Here is a 21,031-nt window from a genome sequence, read left to right as displayed (position 1 = left end):
TGTCTCACTGCTGCTTTTTACTACTGAAGAAATCAAAACTTTGGAAAAGATTAGTAATTTCCCAAAAGTCTAGAAGTCATACAACAAACCAAATAAAGTCCAAGTAAGACATCATCTTAAGCAACATCAGCTTGAATCTGAACAGCTTCACAAGAACTTGTGTAGAAAACACCACAAAGTTCAATAGAAGAGGCCATATTCACTCAAACTGATTCAAGCGTCCTTCTACAAATTTTACAATAGCTTCCTGAGTATCACAGAGCTGGATAAGCAGTCTAGAATCAGTGCAATAAAAATGCAAAACAAGGAATGGAAAAGCTCACGCAGGTTGAGGGAAAGCCTAAGTGAAAAAATTGAGCTTTTCTGAAGACTAAGGTCAAACATTTCATCTACATCAACAGTAACAAGCCTTCCCACAACAGTTACACCGGAAGACAGAGGCATGTTAACTAGGTGAGTCTTATGTAATTTTTATTATTTTTGTTTTTTAAATTAGCAAATCAGTGATTTTTGCAGGTGCTTGGAAAAAGCAACATGTTACATCGTGTCACAGAAGTCTCCATTTCTGCAGCTCAACCTGCACCCTAGAGACCATTTCAATCAATAACATAGACCACCCACCCGTGCCAGCAACTGTAAGCAGAGTAACTGAGATGAAAAACTCTCAAAAAGATCACAAGCATTGCATAAAGAAGGAAACCCATGTCTTTCATCTCTTTTCTACCATCCAAGGCACCTCTGTCAGAAGCTCATATCTACAACACGTAGAGTACTCATGCCACTTGCACGTAAAATTTTGTTCCCAAATGGAAAATCCAAGGACATGGGCTTCAGAGGGATGCTGCCAGAAGCTACCTTTTCGTAAGGAAACTTCCAATTTCCTACCCTTTTAGCTGTTATTCCTGTGAGACAGTGCCCATTGACACTTGAATACCCTCTGGCCGTGAATGCAGTGAAAAAGATGGGCTGATAGCTATAGTCAACATGTCATACTCAAACTTCTGATTCCATAAGAAACTTCACCCACACTCCTTGCCAGAACTACTTAGACTGAACTAGAGGATACACTCACTCATCTCTGTGAAAAGCCAAATTACAGTCATTGTCACACACATACAAATTGTCTAGCAATTATATCGAATGGACTATCTAGTAGTTCTTTGAAAACAGCCACATCCCACCCAGCTTTTAGATTAAGGCCTAAACCAATGAACTGCTAAGTACATGATCTTTACATGGTATTCAGGTATGAAAACCAGAGCTTTTCTTTTAATAGAAATTAACTGAACTAAACCAATATGGAGAAGGTAAAATATAGTCTGGAGCGGGGAGGACATTTGCATGTAGTAAAGGCTGAACAAGGGAGCCTTCCTGAGATCGTGTATGCTGATTTTGGCTGGGATAAAGTTAATAACCCTTTTCAGGCTCTCACCAGCGGGTGCCACAGGGACATAGTTCGGGCACACTCACCCATGCAGGAGTTTACAGGACGGCTGGCTGGGCTACACCTGTTTCATGGGGACAGCAGGCAAGTACTCCCAGCCTTCGAACAAATGCCACTTGTCAACATTCAATCCAGAGAAAATCCATGAATGAAAAAACTAACTAACCTAAAAGGCTTGCCTGTTAGGCAGTGGACACTGGATGGAATTTCCTATAGAAAGCTGAAAAAAGCCCCACTTTTAATGTTAGTTCACTTTCTATTGTTATATAGCCATTTACAAGTGTGAAGTCCTTTTCTCCTGCTCATCTATGGGAAATATTCCACATGGCTCTTCCTTTCCCTAGCACTTCAGCAGTTGCCACAGGATTTAACCACCTGTTAATCCCTGGCTTGTCCGTTGTGCTCACTGAGGGCGGTAGGGATTTCCTCCTGGGAATACTGGCTACAGCCAACGGCAGCTGCTCGCAGAAGCAGCAGGCAAGGAAATGAACCCACCATATGTAATGATCCATAACTGCATTTCCTCCACACGTCTGGGCATATGCCCCCTCTGCTCGCACAAAGTTCCCTATTTTAAAGGGACTGATCAAACAGAGAACACTTCAACATGATTGTAAGAAAAGCAGGACAAACAGATTTGTGCATTTCTACATCTCTCAGAAAGAAGATGCTGTATTTTTAGGTCGTGATCTTTGGAACACTGCGGCATGCGATCTCCAGGCATTTGAATGCTTTGAACCCAGCCAAAAAAGACCCCCCAAACTAAGATCGAGAGGAATGCCACAAAGAAGCATCCGTTTTAAGCTGATGCTTTATTTCTAGTCCTAGAGCCCACAGACACACAACAAAAAAAAAAAAAAAATGTGGACAATCCCTCTCCCAAAAAAAAGGACGATATACATTCCTCTCCTTGCCTTCCCGAAATGAAAGCTTTAGTGAAGCACTTGGTGTGTAAGTGAGCATTTCTTCTCAGCACAAGGCAGTAATAATGACTATGCCTGTTGCTCATTTTTGCATACGAGCGGATTAGTGACTCACTGCAGACTGCTGACTTCTGTGTGGTGGGATGTTTTGGCACATATGCCATTGAAAAGAAGAAAAAAAAAGAAAAAAAAAAAAGAAATCAGTCACAGCTCCAGCAAATGTCGGAGTAGGCCATCTGCACAGATTCAGTATAGCTGTATTTTTCAGCCATTTTGTGACATTACTGTATATGAACACTCCCTGTTCAAAATGAATTTGCCAAAGCATTATGGCTTGCTCAGTCCTCTCACTGAAGACAGACCCCCATTAATTTCAGTGGGAGTAGGATTTGGACAGTTTGCAAAGCTCTGGGGAAAAAACTGCCTCTCATTTAAGAAAGTTCAAATTTTCCCTTATACATGTGGATTTGAAACAGCTTTCACGTTACAGAGTTCTTCAGGTGTTTTTATATGAAAGGAACTGACTGAAGTAAGTAAGGACTGGACGTGGCAAGCACAATGGAAGGAGTCAGTGGGCACTGACCTGCTCATTTTCCACTTAGGAGCAGAAAAACATCTTGACAACCCTGGCTATCTGGGTTAGGTAGCAGATCAGGCCTCTTGCAGGTTAATGACATTTGAAAGGGAAAAAAAAAAAAAAAAATCATCTATCTGGCACCATTTACGCCAAAATAAAACATATTAAGGCATACAGCGGTAGTTACGGGGAGAGAGGGAACCACCCAAAGCCAACAAACAAAAACATTTATTCATTTTTATTCACCTAACATCCTGGAGAAGTTTTAGCACTCCGACCTATTTTGCAAATTTAAAGTATTTAAAATTAAATTTAAAAATTTAGTAGGTACTGATATATAGACTGCAAAAATTAAGCACTTATCTGAGAACTAGGAATGCCTGGGAAATTTATGATCCTGCACATGCTCATTCAGAAGAAACAGGGAATGATTTTGAACAGTGTTTACTAAACCTACCCCTAGTAATTATAATTTGATGTTTGGAAACATCCAGACACCCCAACCGCTAGTTGGCACTGTTTGCGCTGAACATCTCTTCTAATTACCTTGCCGACAGAGCAAAGCAGCAGCAACAACCCCACACGAGACAGTAATGCAGAACACAGCAGAGCAAAGTTAAGGCCTCCTACATCCCAACACAGTCACACCCATAAGACCGTGGAGGGTCAGTACAGTTCATGCTCATCATATTGCAAGAATAAGATGTTACTTTATTTGAATTCTGATGGTGTAAAAAAACCCAAAACACGGTAATACAAAAAACAGAGAACCATTCCAAACGAAGCTCTGTAATTTTGCACAATATACCATTTTCATTTCCTGCAATACTTGCAAGAACCTAGTATGCAGACCTGTATGCTTAACACCTTTGGAGGTCAGTATTCTCCAACCGTGTTTGTTCTCGTCACAGTCCACAGGCAAGCCAACAACATGACAAGGCTGAATGGCCTGTCAGTACACCACAAATTATATTGAGGATTCAGCTTAATGAACGTTTGGCTCAGCTGGAACAGTCTCCCTACTAAGCTAGTAAGCTTGCTTGTATGCAATTTGGTTCAGGTCATTTCAAATCCACAACTCGCATCCTAATTTTAAGCATCCTAACAAAATAAAACAAATTAAAATCAACCCATTGCCATGGAATATTTACTTTTTAGCAATCTTTCTATTCCAAAAGAAAAAAAAGGTTTGTTGTAAAGTTTTTCAGCTGCCTCTTTGAGAGCTGAACTTCACTCCCCAGGGAGCTGGAATGACTGACACAAGCTGACAGCTTGCCCAGCTAACTTGAGTGAATTCAACATTCATTGAAATTAGGAGCAGATATCACTAGTTCCATCTGGATTTAGTTCAGGGCTGCGGTTAGATGTTCACTACAGAAACAGCAGTGTCACGATCAGATATTCCTGCCCTGGGGCTGCTTGTTGCAACCCCACAGCTCAGTTGGTGGAAAAGTTCATGTGACTGTTTACCATCTGCTTCAGTGCAAAGTCAGCTGGCTTAGTTTAAAGAGCCCTTATTGCCAGCTAGAGGCAAATGCTCCATGGCCTCCTCCGCAGGGCTATGCCAAAACTGCTTGTATCAGGCTTGTAACCTGCCTGCAGTTATGGTTCCAACCTTCCCTCGAGACGTGGCTGAATATATTCCAAAGCTTTTTAAGTGATGGAAACAAGGACAAAAAAAATCAAGATCTCGCGTATGAACCTAGTCAAAAGCAGAATGCAGTTCTGGGCTACCTGACTTGAGGTAGTCTTCTAGTGTGCCATTCCCAAACAACGTAGGGCCCGCAAAGTTTTTAGACAAACAGACACTTGAACAGGTAAATACTGTAGAGAGAAATCCAAGGGGCTGCTATTACCACTTTAACTGCCACATCACAGTAGATGAGGAGATCTTATTTCCAACAGATGTTACTTAATTAACCACTGTGTTATCATACTGTAAAGCAACTCATTCACGCTCATTGAAGACATTGAAGACGGTCTGTCAAATACATACCATAAAAAAAAAAAAAGGCAATTGAAGTCAGAACTCATTTGGTATTAGCACAAGTCTAATTTTGCAAAGTGCCTGTTCCACATCTAATTATATGAAGACAAAAATCAATACCAAAATTGGCATGCACTAGAGTAGGACAGCTGCTCAGTCCTGCATACTGTGATGTGATTATTTGTGAAGCATTCAAAAGGCATAGATCTAATCCAGGGTCACCTGGCTAAAATAGCCATATTAGATCTGAAAACCTGTCAGTCAGTGAACTACCATAGTAGCAGAAAAGGAAACCAGCTTCACATTGTGAACTGTGCATAATGAGGATTCTTTTGACCCTTTTATCTTGTAGGGTTACTGGTACATCATTCCTTCATTATGTGATGGTTCTGTACTGCACGAAAGCATCAGTATTTCTGCCACAGTCTAAAAGCAGTTTTCCCTACCATATTCTCACTTTTCTACCACCTCTGTTTCACAGGTTGTTTGTATATAAAACAGCCAAACGTGTTATGAGTTTCTCCCTCCAAGAGCCTCAGCAAGGGAGTTGGGTATGGAATTGGTTTTACTGATCTCTAACCTTTTTTTTTTTTTTTTTTTAACCATGTCAGGACATTTTTTCTCCAAACTTCTGATAGGAGTTAAAATCCTGAAAAAAAAAATTATGTTTCATTCAGACATCTCTGGTATCTTAGGTTTTAATTCATAGAGCCTAAAATTACAGTGAAATGCAAACCAGCATAAAACTACGTTTTGAAAAATGTTAAACTGTAACCTTTTGATCATCTGCCATTTTTTCCCCATTTTCTCCTGGGAAAACTTGTCCGATTCACCTAGCTCACAAATATTCATAGCTTTGATAAATTTGCTTGCTATAAGGAATATATTTAATGCACAAACTCTAACCAGCTCTAACTCAGCATGAAAATCAGGAGTGAAGAGTACAGCCTGAAAACTAACCCAGGTGAGAATCAACTAACTTCAGGGCTAGAAAAATATTTTCTTTGACTTCACACTTTTCACATATAACAGTAAAGTAACAAAGCACAAATTCTTGAGCTTGTCGTAGCATTGTGTTGCTTAAGAATGTATTGCATGTGGTAATTTACCTTTGTTGGATTTTGGTTGTTCAGATGAGCCACTTCCAACCTTTCTCTTTTTCCTTGGAACAGCAGAATTTTTCCTGTCAAAGGTAATAGGACTGTATTGAGGGAGGCTGTTGAATTTCTTTTCAAATTCTTCTTCCAACTTTGCTAAGCTAAAGGGGAAACAAAACCAATCAAATTAAATGTAACTCCATTTCTGGAGAAAAAAATGTATTGTTTAGGAACACGTGTGCGTAAATACGTAAGTATCTAGATAGAAGGGCAAAGAGATAAGCACACACACAGTGTAAACATCACACTAGTATATGTTAATCCAACTTTGGGATGAGAATGTACACTCCAGCTTCTGCCCTTGTAACTCAATACAAATTAATTCATTAGTTGCATATATTAAAATTAAGGAGAAAAAAATAAAATTAAAAAGAAAAAAAAAAAAAAATCAATGTCACACCGGTGACATTTAAGTTCTGCTGCACGGGTTCATACAGGAGATTTATCTGTTCTGTGAAGGGAATAAAGAAAAAGACAATAAAACCAATAAAAAACCAAAACAATAAAAATAACTTCACATAAAAGTCCTTACACCAGGACAATTCAAAACAGAAGAAAAATGTCTAAATATTCAGTCTTCTGGGGATGTTCTAAAACCTGATGCTTTGGGGCGTGAATTAGCTTTGTATTTGTTCTGAGTGATTATATTTCCCCCCCCCCCATTTTATTTGTTGCAAGATGAAGAATGCAACTAGCTCATACTTTCATGAAACCCAACATCCCTCATACATAAGCCCAACTTGAATAACTGTAATTAGCTTTACCTACAGCCCAAGAAATCCACAGACACGGTACTGTTGTTCCTAATAGCCAGATGAAAATAAACCACTCAAACAGGATGGTATGGCACGGCATTTCTGGCTGTAATGACTATGCTGTCTTGTTTAAGCACTCTGTTCAGTGAATTTTTGCAGCCAGGCAGGAGCATAAGAAGGAACTGTATTTTAATAAAAAGCAATGCACACAGCTAGGCAGGTTATAAATAGCACCACCAATGACGGGGGAACGACGACATTTTCTCCTCATCTTTAATTGTTTGTTATGGAAAACCTGAACTTGACAAAAATTGGCCTGACTGTTGGAGGGATGGCCCATACGCACTGGACACTTGGAAGTATCACAGGAAACACCAAGTTTCTCTCTGCTCTCTGAAGCCCTTCAAAAAAAATTGTATTCCAACAGCTTTGGTACAGAGAACGATACTTCATTTTATCTCTGTAATCATTACAAGCATTACTTCTTTTGGTAAGCATCTTCCATCTTAAAATACAGACTTGGCTTTTGGCAGAGTGCATGCATAGGGGAGTGTGTGGGGGGTTTTTTTGGTGGTGTTTTTTTTGTTGTTGTTGTGTGTGTGTACATGTTTTGTTTTGTTTTTAAATCACAAAGATATCTGACATTAGTGGTGCTTGGTGATGCTACCTTTCTCTTCCATGCAGATGTTCCCTGACAACCACAAAACAAGCTGATTTTCTGCTCTGACAGCTGTCATGCAATAACATCCTCTGCCCCAGCTCCTCTGCCACTGTGGCATACGAGGGGCTGCAGCCCTAATTAGGGAGGACCTACCCTGAAAGCAGACGAGCTGCCATCCTGGCTAGTAATTTATAGCTTGTGCAACGTGGAGGCAGCAGAAAATATCACTATATCAGCAATTAATTATTTAAAAAAAAAAAAAAAATCATTCACACTGTCATGAATTTTCAGAGCATCTCACAAGCCTGGTTAAACACATGTAGCTGAGCTGAGGGTCTTCATGCCGGACAGCCTGGTCCTGACAAGAGACACACACAAGCAGAGCACTGCTCAGCAAAGGAGTGGGCTGCAGATGGACAAAGCACACCTGACAGGGACTACGGGAGAAGCGTGGGCAACTACTGATGGAGAAGGAAGATATGGGGAGAAAGACGTAATTCCAAAGAGGTGAGGACCCTCCTCCCTACACACACACACACACACACAAAATGAGGCTGAAAGATGATGGTGAAGGGAGCAGAGTTAGGAAGAGCAGGTAGAGGTAAAACCAGCTCTTCAGCTAGAAGATCAGGTAAGTACAATGAACAGGGATAATGGATACCTTCTCCAGAACTTACATTCCACAAATTACTGATTCTGCCTTTACAGAGTTCACTGAGTAATATTAATTAATGACACGACTGAATCAAAAAGTAGTATTGGCAAATACATATCTTCCCCATCCAGCCAGCTAATGACAGTAGAACAGTACTTGTTGAATGAGTTAATTATTTACACAATTTTCCTAACTACTTTGAATAAATCATTTGTAACTACAATTTTTTTATTTTTTTTTTGGCTAGGGGATGCATTCTGTTTTCACATCATTAAGTGAAGAGTTTTCAATCTTTCAATTTAAATTTAAAAAATATTTACAAAACTTATATACAATGCCCTAAACTCACAAAAAGTAATCCCTTAATTTTTCTTGACTATTCCAAGCAGTCAAGATTTGGATATTTTCACCAATTTAATATCTTTACAGCAAAGTGAGCTGCAGCTAAATTTCACATAGACTAGGTTATAAAAAAGAAACACAAAAGAAACACATTACAATTTTAACCATGAAGTGTGGAAAATCTACTTCTTTTAAATTCCTTTTCACCCTCTGAATTCAGATAATCGGAGGTCTTCAAGAATTTGCAAGTAAGTATGTATAGCTAAGCAGATTTAACAACTATGCCTGCAGTTAAATAAATCTGTCATGCTCTGACAAGAACTGTTATTTGTATACTAGAAAAGTAATTCTGTGTGGCTTTTCTAAATTTTAACGCATTTATAATCATTAATTATTATTCTGATATATTTAATTTCTTCATGGTGTATATAAACAGTTTAAATATCTTGTCTCTACAATGGAAAAATGATATATTTATCATAATTATTTGCCAATATTAGAACATTGTTTACGTTTCCTTTGTAAGCAATCTCTCCAAGCAGGCAAAGAGATCTATTCTTTCTAGTCTAATTCTGTTTATGATGATTGAACACCTACACAGCACTTTCAACACTGCTTGCAAACTGCTCTGAAAATATAAGTAACCCTCTTCACTGCCTCTTGAGCAGGTAAATATTGCGTGGGTTTTTTTCAGAAGTCAGCAAATAACGTCATTCAAATCTGTTTACAGCAGCGTAAACCAGGAAAGATCTCAAAGGAATTACTTTGGTATGCAAACAACAAGTATCTAGAGCATGACTAAGCCCAGCGGGGTTTGTAATTTTCAGGAATTCTAATTGTAATTATTTGGTTGTTGGATGCAGTTCACTAGCTGCAAGGAGGAAGAGTCACTCTTAGGTTACCAGGCTGACCAAACTAAAACTTTGAACAGTGTTAAGCCAAAACTTACCCAAAAACAAACTCGTCCTTTGGCTTAGGCTTTTTCAGTTTTTTGTTCCCACTTGTGCCACATTGGGAAAAAGCCCAGTTTTCTTCATTCCAGCATCCTTCATGATCTGAGGAGTTGCCTTTTCCTGAGCTTCTTTTTCCTGGGATGAAGGCAGAAAATAATTTCTCATCTTTAGAAAAATGGGCCAAAACAAAGTTGACTCAGAAAGCACTTGTGTACCCATTCATTACTGCAACTTATGATGCAGTAGTTTTTATAATATCTCTAAAGTCAGAATCTCTCAATGCATAAAGGAAGAGAAAGAGATGAATGATTTGCAGTAATAAACTTCCCTAAATTACAAACACCTTTTTCTGACTGTTCTAATTACACATAGAAATCTACTAATCATAAAAATACATTCGAAGACATCTCACTGAAAGCTTCCAGAAATTATCTCAAGTTTATCCTTCCACAAGGTGAAGGGTTCTCGATCATCACCTGCAGCCAAACTAACTACCAAAGCAAAAGCACAACACACTTGCTTCTTGCAGGACTGAGAACTACGCTCAACCACAACAGTTGTTTATACAGAAACAAGCAAATTGTTCTGGGTTACATACAACATAAGCCCTGCATACATCTATCAGCAGGCTGACAAATTACCCGACAAAGCCTTCAGTCCAAAAGCTAAATCGCAGATCATGAAAGACAAAAAGGCAGAGGTTAAGAGGTGGTGGGGTGCGTACTAACAGAGACAGCAGGACTTGAGAAGACCTGCCCTGGACCATGGAGTCTGTCCCCTCCACCTGCCTCCAGCATCTCAGGTGACAAGACACAGCATTCCAATCACACACTGCTCAAATTCCAGCTTAAACATGAACTTTTGCTTTTCCTCTCAACTCCAGGCAGGCTTTTGCGGTTCATGCTGTAAATTAAACACTCAAAGCCACCCACCTCTGTCCACATTAGCGCGCAGAGACGTGAGCATGCCCTCTGACACCAGAGTTTTATAAAGAGCACCTTTGCAAGATCTCTCCGATTTCCTGGAGCCACAGGTTTCTATCTTTTTAACACAGTCACTGTCCTCAGTTTTGACCTGTCCTGGTAAGCTTTGGGGTACCACCTCCTCTGTTGGGGTCAGTGGTTCCACTTTAATGTTATCAGAAGCTTCACATGGTACTTCCTTGCTGGCTGCAATACTAAGGAAATCGGGAGGCTTTGATTCTTTGGTGGTCTCCGGGGGTTTCTCCTTTGATGCCTTCTTCTCTTTCGATTTCACTTTTTTCTTTGGTGATTTTGTATCCAACACATTTCCCTTCACATTTGAGACAGGGCGGGGTTTTTTGTGGGGAGGTTCTGCGAGTCTCTCAGCACCCCAGTCCCCCTTTGCAACAGCTTCAATTGTATACATTACACTTTCAATGTCCGACTCAGAGGACTGCCTCTTTTTACAAGGTTTCTTGGGAGTGGATTTTTCGTTTGTGTGCCGGTCCAACTTATTTTTTTTCTTTTTCTTCTTTATCTTTTCTGGCTTTAGGCCGAGGATATTCATGTCAGCCACTGAAAGCTCTGGAGAACAGCACATGTGATCCTTTGTGTTATCATGTCTCTCAAAAGGGCTGCTCTCCATTGCAAGACTAGTAAAATCTCTGCATTTTGCAGTTTCTAATTCCTCAGCTTTTGTCTCATCCCAGTTTTGCATTTTCTCTATTTCTGATTGTTCTACTTTCATTTTACAGGAGTCTTTTATTGTTGTTTTCTCCAGTTCTTCTAGTTCCATTTCTTCTGAAACTTCCCTTCCCATATCTTCTGATGTTTCCACTTTTGTTTTCCCAGGTTCTTTCACTTTTACTCCTTCTGAAGCAAGGCACATCTAAAACGAGTTTAAAAACAGTCCCATGAAACAAACATCAACTATTAACGTTACTTACCTATATTAACAGGAGCATTACACAGGGAATCCCTCTGGCATCTTAATTCAGGAAAGCAAACTATGCTACGGGACAGTACTGAAAAACACGCTGAAGCCCTACTGATACTGATGCGAGGTGATGATGGCTAAGTGCTAGAATAAGGCTGGTGGGTTCTACTGCTCTAATAGAGACTCCAACTGATCTCTGTGGTGTTTCCATGATCCTTTAAGTGCCTTTTAGGTAACCTAGAAACCCACTGCTAGATTGATTTTCAGAATACCCTAAATGCAATGGAACAATAGAGCATCTCTAACTATTGACACAGACAAGTTACTTGAAATCTCACACTCATACCTCCTTCAACTCCTAAATGCCCCTATATACAATTCTTTCCTCCATTTTCCAAATGGTCTGAAGACGAAGGGGAAAAAAGTTAATTGAATCTCAATAATTGAGACTATTTTCTTTTACTTGAACATGCAAAATGATTTGGAAGGTAATAAAAAAGCCTTCCGAATCTTTCTTCTCATATCACAGACTTATTTTGTAAAGAACTGCAAAGCAGCAGTTGTTGCCATGGTTATCTCCTCCTGGAGATAACATTAATGGAAACCAAAATCCTTATACTGTCTGAAGAACAGCAACATCTGAAAAAAAAAAGAGCTGTAAAACAGTCCTAATTTGCCATGTTCCTGGAGCACTGACTTGGGAGATTCTCTCAGATTCGGATCACCTGTAAGCTACACTGACACTGCTGCAGGGGATAGTCCTTCACAGCACCAAGCAGTTGCCCTTGGGAGAACATGATTTCTTCTTCTTACTTTCCCTCTCAAAGCCTCCAAGCTTTATTTCCAGTGCTATTTTGTTTTTAAACCAAAAGTCAACCAAACAGCCACCTGGAGCAAAACCAGATGGAAGAGGCTTGCTTTGAACCAGACATCAGGAGCTTCCTCCACAGCTCATCCCACAGGCCACGTGGTCAGTACGGATGTACTATCCAGATCATTGGGTTCTCTTTAGATTAATTTTATATTTCCCAAATTGGCAAGGCATTTTTTTTCTTGCAATCTAAGAATATCCCTTACACCAATATATGTATGAGCATAACACCAATGAGAGAATGCTTTCAAAGTTTCCGAAATCCGTGCTGCACAGGACAGAAACTCCTGATCTGGGTTGGGTCAAGCTAGGTCGAGCACTGGAAACACTGGAGCTTGAGAAGCACAGTGTCTATCAGGAAGCAGGTTAAAGTATGCAGAGGAGAACCCCACAACTATGCTGAAGTGGATTCTTGGTACCAAGGTACGTCTGTGACTTCTTTACTGCGCTACAACGTAAACAGCCTGGGATTTTCAAATACTAAAGATCAATCTTTAAAATACAACTCTTTGGACAGTAATTATATTTTGTCAATTAAACATACACACCCCCCTTGCTAATGTTTGGCTTGTTATTTTTCACTATACCTTTGCTGCTTCTGCAGTAGCCAACAGTACAGAGGGATACGGATGTGGCTACAAAAAAGTGAATTCTGTTTTGTGAGCTCTAAATAAACTTGCAATTCAGAGTCTTTAAGGCTGGGAAAGCTTAAAAAAAGTTTAGAAACAAAAGAAATACATTTCAATAAGAGGCTATTGATTTTAAAATGTTCCCAGAAGGAGGATCTGAAGAGAGTATAACAGCAGAGTTTCTACAGAAATTATTGACCTGTTTATTCCCCACTTCAAAAACAGTAGGCATGAAAGGCAAAAATTAATGAAACCAACCAATGACCTTTAACAGGTATTTGTAATGGCAATGCCCTAATCTGAGTAACAGACTGGTCCAGCTCTCTCTTCCATTTCCTTGCACCTGAGCCCCATCCTGCCCCGGCCAAACCAAACAGCCAAACTCCCAAACCCTAAAACAAAGAATTGAAACAATTTCAATGGCGACTGGAAAGTCCCTTTGCCACCAGGGTCTGGTACTTCTCAGCTGCAGCACAGACTCTTAGAAACCTCTACATTGATGGCTAGTCTGGGGAAATCTTGACTTGTGGCACCCAAGCCACGATAATTTATGCTTCTATAAGCAACGGTGTAATTAGAACTGTAGCACTGTTCTGCCTTCCAGACTTTGGCAATCAACATCATTAACTTCTCCACCCCACTGCACCTGTGGTAATTAGTCACCAGTATTTTAATATTACCTCTGCCAGCTGAAACAATGCTGATGTCCCACACTGTTTTGTTAAATCAGAAGGACCTGAACGGGATGTACTTGAAGAAATCTAAAGAAAAAACAGAGGGGGAGGAAAAAGAAAAACATTATTTTACCAGCACAATTCTTTTATGTTTACCACGCAGCTTTTGAACAGATTATTTCCTCCCTCTTCCAAAAATTCATTAATAAGATTATATACTGAAAAAGAAGTGCAGACCTGTGTACACTGTTATAAACAAAACCCTGCTCCAGCATTGCTCCGGTGGATAATACCACTGGACATTAAAAGCTTTCTCAAGATTTGGGGATCTTCTTGTCAGGACTCCCTTTGAAGAGTAGGATGAACTGAAGCACATGCTCTCTCACACATAAACAGACTCCAGCGGCTCAGCACCAATCTACACTAGCGTGCAAGCCAGCTGGTGGTGTTTCTGAAGGCTTAGTTAGACATTTGATTGCAAAATGATTTCATTTGCATAGCTTAAGAAGGTTACTCCTGTCAGGCCATGGCACTGCCTGTTGGTGTCCCACAGGATTCACATAAAAAAGATGCTATGAAACCTATGTCAAGTAGGAGCCCTTAAGCCTTTGGTAACCTTTACTACTCCTCAAGAGTACAGGAGGCTATCTGGCAAGCAGGCAGCTGTTTATTCTCCAGAATCTTTTTCCTGTATCAAGCCATGACCCTCTTCAATACTTTAGAGTGTTTGGTATCAGTTTTGAGCTAGGTGCAAAGAAATGATCTTTTTCTAAACAAATTAAAAGCATCAGTCTGAGGATTGGCCATTACTATGAAGAAGAAAACACTGTATTTTTAAGGATTTATTCCATAATCTCTGATCAGGCTTGCAAGTTTCTTATACTTGCTTCCTTAGAAAGAGGTGGAGTTCTAGGGACCAAGGAACTGAAGTGTTTGCAACCTTTTAGCTCCCCCTGCCCCCCCAAACTCAGATTTCATTGTTCTCAACCAACAGAGGCCCACAAAGTTGATTTTGCAGAAACCAACCCATCATTCCTGTAAAGGAAATAAGCAAAAAAGGTTAACAATGCTATATCCCTTTCTCTCCTGGAAGCTGCAGCCCTTCACAGCATCTCCCAAGCTCTGACCATTACAGCTCAAGTCTCCAAATGCCGCTTACAGCCAAGCGTTTTTAGTGCTGTTAGCCCTCTGTGGCAGAAGCGATCTCTGCTTGCTGTGTGGAGGTGATGCACACCCCCACCACTGCTTCCCCTCACTCTCATGCCTCCGCATCGAAGGCTAAAGACAAAGCATGCATTTAGGCACAGCAAGAGACTCAGCAGAGCGAACCAGAAACAGCATCCCAGGCTTCAGACTGCAGAGTGGCTGCTCCAACCGTTTTTAGAAACTTAGAAACTCTCAGAATTTTTCAGTAAATGATTTAACCCACTTCTGCATTTTATTTCATCACCATCTGTGAAATACTGTGAAACATCAAAAAGGAAGGTGGTATGTGTGCATGGGAGAAGATAAAAATGGTTAATCAACACAGCAGAGAGTCAAAGGAGGAGCAGAGCAGTCCCCTCCAGTGCACAGCATCTGCCATTTGGAGTTACAGTGGCATGGCACGGATATCTGCCAAACGAACTTGCAAACCTAAGACACCCCCGAGGTGATAATGAATAAAGTTTATTTGGAATGCTCCAAACCAGGTCCTGAACTGCTATCTGAAACTTAAGCTGAAACTCTCACATTTTATTTATCCAATTATAGTCCAACGTTACAGAGGTCTCCCAAAACTGGGAAGAAAAGTATGCATCAACAGCACCACTATCCTACAAGAGCTAGAGACAAGGAGGATGTGCTTAGCACATCTGCCAGGCTTTTCTCAGTTTAAGAAGTCTTTAACATTCATTTTGTATATTAAAATAGGCTTGTAGGAAGCCATTTGAGCAATCACTGAGAGAGACATCGTGGAAACCTGTCCAACATGCAAATATCATGCTGCCAGACTTAGCTTTACTTTTTCTGCCAACTACAGTACAAACTCTGCACTCCTGTGGAGAAGCACCTGTCCTTCCCCCAAAGTAGGGCTTCACAAGCTTCACAGTCACATCGCCACTTTTAACACTGACTTCCAAAAGTCAGGAGCCGCTCAGCACGAGCCTTACTCCAGAAAAGCACTACTCAAAGCCTGCTGCTGTCCTGTAAGAGGACACCTCAAAAACTTCTGGTGTTCCTGACTAAACACTAAGAGCCTTTCTGCTGTCCCAGGGCTGCAACAGTCAAATGTCCTTATGGATCACTGATGACAGTTAGGTGTAATCACCCTTGCACAGGTCCTGCTGACAACGTAGCAAACACCCACAAACTCTACTACTGCCAGGGACTGCCTGTAGGGTAAGGCAGGTTTTATTCCACTCATATAAGTTCCTGTGAAGTCAGATAATAGCATTACTATCCATGGAACAAGGCATGAAATACTTCTATTTCTGTTTGTTTTTTTTTCCTGAGAGGGATTAACCTGACCAGCAAAAATATAAGGCTGGATGCTCCTAGCTGGGATCTAAAGAACCATTTTCCTCACTGAAATACGACGTGATTTTAGGGAGAAAAAAAAATAAAAGTAAAAAAGTGTATAAAAACATGTACAAGTGAGGTGCTAGCATCCTCTCTTATTTACCTAGAATACAGCATGTATCTTCATCTTTCAATCATCAAGAAATATCTGCACACCAAGTCTCAAAGGTTTTTGAGTGATTCATCCATACCCATAAGAGGAGACCTCTCCAAGGTTATATTTAAGACTCACAGAGAATTTCTAGGAAAACCTGACCTAGTATTCTTGATTACTGCTCACAGAGGCCGACTTCAGAACTTAATACACTGCTTCAACTTCCAACTCTTCATACAGGATCCTGATGATCTCAAAGTCTACTTTTCTCTTCTTATTCTTGCTCCCCGGTTTAGCAATGCACCTTCCAGTCCTTATAAGTGAAGCTTTAAGTTTTGACTCCTGGCATCCAGTTTCTCATTTAGAAAAATGCTCTTGTCTCTTGTCTTTGCTTTTGTCCTGAGCATCTCATTTATTATAGTTCTAAGGCTCATTTTTTAAAAAGAAGCATAGCTTTTCCTTTGTGATCTCCAAGAAACTATGCAAATTAACAAGCGTATAAAGAAAAGCTAGGTCCCTGGGGCTATTTCAACTGCCTAATTCTCTTGCTTTTCCATTACTTACTAATTTATGCTTCTCGAAATACTAAATTTGATACTAGAGTAAACCTTGCAAAATTCATACTTTGGGGAAAAGATACACACACCTTCCCATTGTGACGCTAATGGGTATAACTTTACCTCTGCCAACTGGAAGAGTGCCGACTTCCCACAGTGCTTTACTGGCTCAGGACTTGACAACTGGGAAGTATTTGATGAGATCTAGGTTTTAAATGAACAGAGGAGAAAATATTTCAGTGGCACACAGGAAAGACAGACAGGAAAGGAGAAAATGAATGAAAAAAATTAAGGAGTTAGTTAAATCAGTTACTTTTAGATCTTTGGCAGAAGGCCCTACTTCAGATAGGCAATCCTATCCAAGGAACACTTAACAGGCATTTAGAAGTCAACAGAATAGCAGCAAATACAGAATTTCTTCCTTTGATTAGGCTCATGGATTCTTTTCTACATTTGTATTGTCCACAGCTAATATTCTATCACGCTGTGTGTTTTACATGACTAAGTGAGCAAGACACACGTGTTGCTTAAAAACACAAACTGTGGTGGTCAACGAAATAAAATTCTCCCTGAAAGCCTGGGCATTATTTCCCATTTGGTTAGATATAGAAGAGGACGATTTGCCCTCATATGCATTTCTTGTTTCATTTTCCTTAGGTAGAAAAAAGGAGTAAGACCTTATGTTTAGAGGTCAAATCTAGCCTTCTAAATAGATGTTGTTCTGCCAGCACCAGCGCTGAGTAAATAACTATCAGCACACTTTACAGAATTGCTTTTGCAGCCAAATTTTTTCTGATGTGCAGCATTATGAGCTCCCCAACGCAAGAGTTAATAATTATTTCTCATATTTGACCTTTTCTGGCATGCCGTTAATTGATTAGTATTTGACCTGGAAACCTTGAAAAGCCCTAAGATTAGGGGCAAGACCACTGGTGTTTCCACGGCATCTACCTCATCACAATAATAACACTTAGGACCATGATCTTTCAGATGCAAAAATTATCAGCTTAGCCTTTTTCTTTGTATTTAATGTCTTTCTTTTGAACTAGATTATCTGAAGAGTTTACTTTCCAATTGTCAAGGAGATTCATTACAGCTGCCCCCCCCATCCCAGAATATCTATTTTACTGCAAGCTATTTAAAATACGGGAAATAATACTTGAATGTACATTAACAATAATTTTCAATATTAAACTAAAATAATTCAAAATCCTAGTTTTGCTTTGAGACAGTTCAGGGAATCTGCTCAAGATCACACTGAGTAAGTGATCTTGTAAACTACACTTTGTAGGAAGAGGGTCTCGACTTTTTTTCTTTTTACTCTAATAAATTCTCAGCTTTTAATGTTTTTTTCAGTGCAGTATGAATGGCAGAAAAGGGACAGAAAAACACCCCCACACCAAAGTATATCCTCAGAACATGCAGGCATATCTTGCCTCCTGATGCATAATGAGAGGAAAGAATAAAGAATTTAATTTTGACAATGGAATGGGCGCTCCTAACAAAATGCGAGATCTTTGTAGTACTAATAGAAAGAGAGGGAGCCAACATCTCATTTCAGCAAAAAGATTTCTCTTCATAGTCAAGAAAAAAAACTGCAAGAGACGTAAACCTTGAACTCATTCTGCCAAAGATGCTGGCCAAACATCAGAAGAGAATGGCTGATCAAACAGCTCTCAGGTTACAGATCTCATTCTCTGTCTCTTAACATCATCTTCCAGTTTTAATTAGAATAATCGGAAGCTGCAGTACTACAACCACAAATAGCCCCTTCTTATGTAGAGGTTTAACTTGGGCATCGTTAGGATCAAGTTATCTTTCATTACAATGCAGGTCAGCATTTTAGCTACTCTATTACATTCTAGTTTACGTTAAGAAGCACGTGCCATGGTACCACTTTTTCGTTTCTCCTCCTAGAATAGGCATTTCACTCCAACACAGATATTTCACGCTTTCAGTATATGGGCAAAAAGCAAATATATGTCTATTTTACGTAATGGCTTTATCTGGGAAGGTTACAGCTTTACCTAAGGGAAGGCTGGAAGAGAAGATATGGACTAGCTCTCATACTCCCAATTTTAAAGTGTTTTGACCAAAAGTTCTGTATTCAAACCTTCTGTTCATCACAGAAAAACAGAAATGGTTGCCCACAAGCCTGCTCTAAGTGAGTATGTGAAAATGCAGCAGGGACAAAATCGTCCTCAAGCATGCATTCATCTTAATTGACAGTAACCTGCTGGACTAGCAAGGAACACTTCACCTTGTTGCATGCTGCATGCGATTGTTTTTTTGAGTAAATTACCTAGAGAAAAACTTCAGAAAAGCAGCTGAAAGTGAAGAGTTTGTGGGTTTTGGCTTCATTTTGTTTTTAAGACGGGTAAACCAGCAATTTTATAAGCTTCCATTCTCAAGAAGCATTTTCTTTGTTTAATAACGGAGGAGAGTTTAGCTAAGTAAATCTAAGAGGTGCTTGTGTTTCTCCTCTATGAAGCAGTCATCACCATCTGTTCACGTTTGCCAAACACACATCCAGTAAGACCAAGAGAGCAAGGGGTCCCATCTGCTCTGCTTCCCTCACATGGCAAGGAGGATGACAGCAACCAGCCCATGTGAGCAGACAGCTTGCAAACAGCCACCGCGCTGAGGAACACAGCCCACTGCTCAGAAATCACTGGCCTATATAATGGCTTTCCCTACAGGTACAAATGAGAAGGACAAAAGTAGGGCCAAGTATTTCCAAAATCAGAGCAGAATGAGAAAGTCAAGAGTGTAATTTGGCAACACTCCAAATTTCAAAAAAACCTCTTATGAGGACGTCACATCATCTTTGATGATCTCCACAGTGCTTGCCTGCAGAGCTGCAGGACCTAACAAAGTCCTACTCCTGGGATTTTTATTCTCTGTTGTGGCAAGTCACTGGGCAGGCCTCATTAGCCATGTCCTCAACAACTTTAATTGAAGACTATAGCACTTGGAACAGACAAACAGATGAAAGGCTTACCAGGCTGTAAAGAAGAAAGAATCCCATGCTACGTCTATGTATAATGAGCTGCTTCTGAGTGACAGGGGACTTGTACTCCTAGGGTAAAGGTGTCCATTTTAAATGACAAGTCTACTCAATGGGATTGCTGTCTTCACAAAGAGGCACTCTTACTCACCCTGCCGCAAAGGCAGCAAAGAGAAAGGGAACATATGAGGAACACCCAGCCAGAACCAAAACTGAGCTGGGATGGCTGCCAAAAGTCTCCAGGCACATCAGACCACAGCACACTTCACATTTCTTCACAGGTCTACTTGGCTACTGGCTAAATAACTATTTTCTCTCCTCCTCTCTTTTCTTTTGTAGCACTGTACATTGCTGACAGCAGCCTACTGCAAATTGCTTACCAAAATTTAGCTTACTAAATGCAGTATGTGTTCATATAGACAGAACCCAGCAAGAAATGGCACAGTAAGGAATGGGATTTTTGCCAAACTTGACAAAGACATCCTGAGCAAATGAAAGCCCTTATATTCGAAAGAGCACAAGCAGCTTTAATAATGGAGGGAGAAAGCTTAAAGAGGTTCTGTAGCATGCTCAAGACTTTCCCCTGGAAAAACCTAAATGGAATCATAAAAATCTTTAAAAAAATGCCATTTCTTTATTGCTATAGACAAAACATGACGCTAGTCACTGCCATTAAGGTTTCACAACAACAGTATAACACAGGAGGAATAACCATGGCCAAGAAGGGTGTGTGTGTGTTGTGGGTTTTTTTGTTGTTGTTGTTTGTTTCGTGGGTTTGTTTTTTGCTTTTCCAGATTACTGTCCCTTATTTCCAGACACTGAAAAAACAACCCCAAAAATATGACCCCCTCCAGACTGCACACACACTGTAATATTTTTTACAAGAGATTAACCCCAACTTTAAAACTGTCCTCTGCAGTTTCTGATTAACTTTCTAAGCACCTCTTCTATCTAACATTTGATGATTCATACACGCACTCCAATGTGCCAAATGAGCTGGCTCAGCATAGTGCTATGCAACTCAATGCACTGTCACATCCGTATGACGATTTTCAGTTCATGATTTTGTTATTTGTTCAATTAGAAGAGGAAATGATTTTAGGTTCTATGAAATTTTGAGAGTATGGTTTTACATGACAATTTGAAAGTGCTGTACTGAAGGCAACTCATAGCCTGTTCACCTCTGCAGACATCTAAAATTGTCGTTTAATTAAAATGTAAGATGGGTAGGATTTTTGAAAGCAAGTTAGCAGATTCACTTGTACAATATTTTGCAACAAAATTTGC

At 40.0% G+C, this 21,031-nt stretch overlaps 1 protein-coding gene across 1 annotated transcript in view; it reads right to left on the bottom strand.

Moving 5' to 3' along the window:
* BBX (BBX high mobility group box domain containing) overlaps positions 1–21,031 on the bottom strand; it is a 141,998-nt gene that overhangs the window by 13,450 nt on the left and 107,517 nt on the right. The window contains exons 9-13 of the mRNA XM_074159944.1: positions 16,861–16,941; positions 13,534–13,614; positions 10,387–11,305; positions 9,451–9,589; positions 6,041–6,189 (exon numbers count right to left, since the gene is read on the bottom strand). Of these exons, the coding sequence (XP_074016045.1) occupies positions 6,041–6,189; positions 9,451–9,589; positions 10,387–11,305; positions 13,534–13,614; positions 16,861–16,941 (1,369 nt within the window). The remainder of the gene's footprint in view (positions 1–6,040; positions 6,190–9,450; positions 9,590–10,386; positions 11,306–13,533; positions 13,615–16,860; positions 16,942–21,031) is intronic.

This window comes from Numenius arquata, chromosome 1 (genome assembly GCF_964106895.1).
Source record: "Numenius arquata chromosome 1, bNumArq3.hap1.1, whole genome shotgun sequence".
Taxonomy (NCBI): Eukaryota; Metazoa; Chordata; class Aves; order Charadriiformes; family Scolopacidae; genus Numenius; species Numenius arquata.
This window is presented reverse-complemented; position numbering and strand designations above follow the sequence as displayed.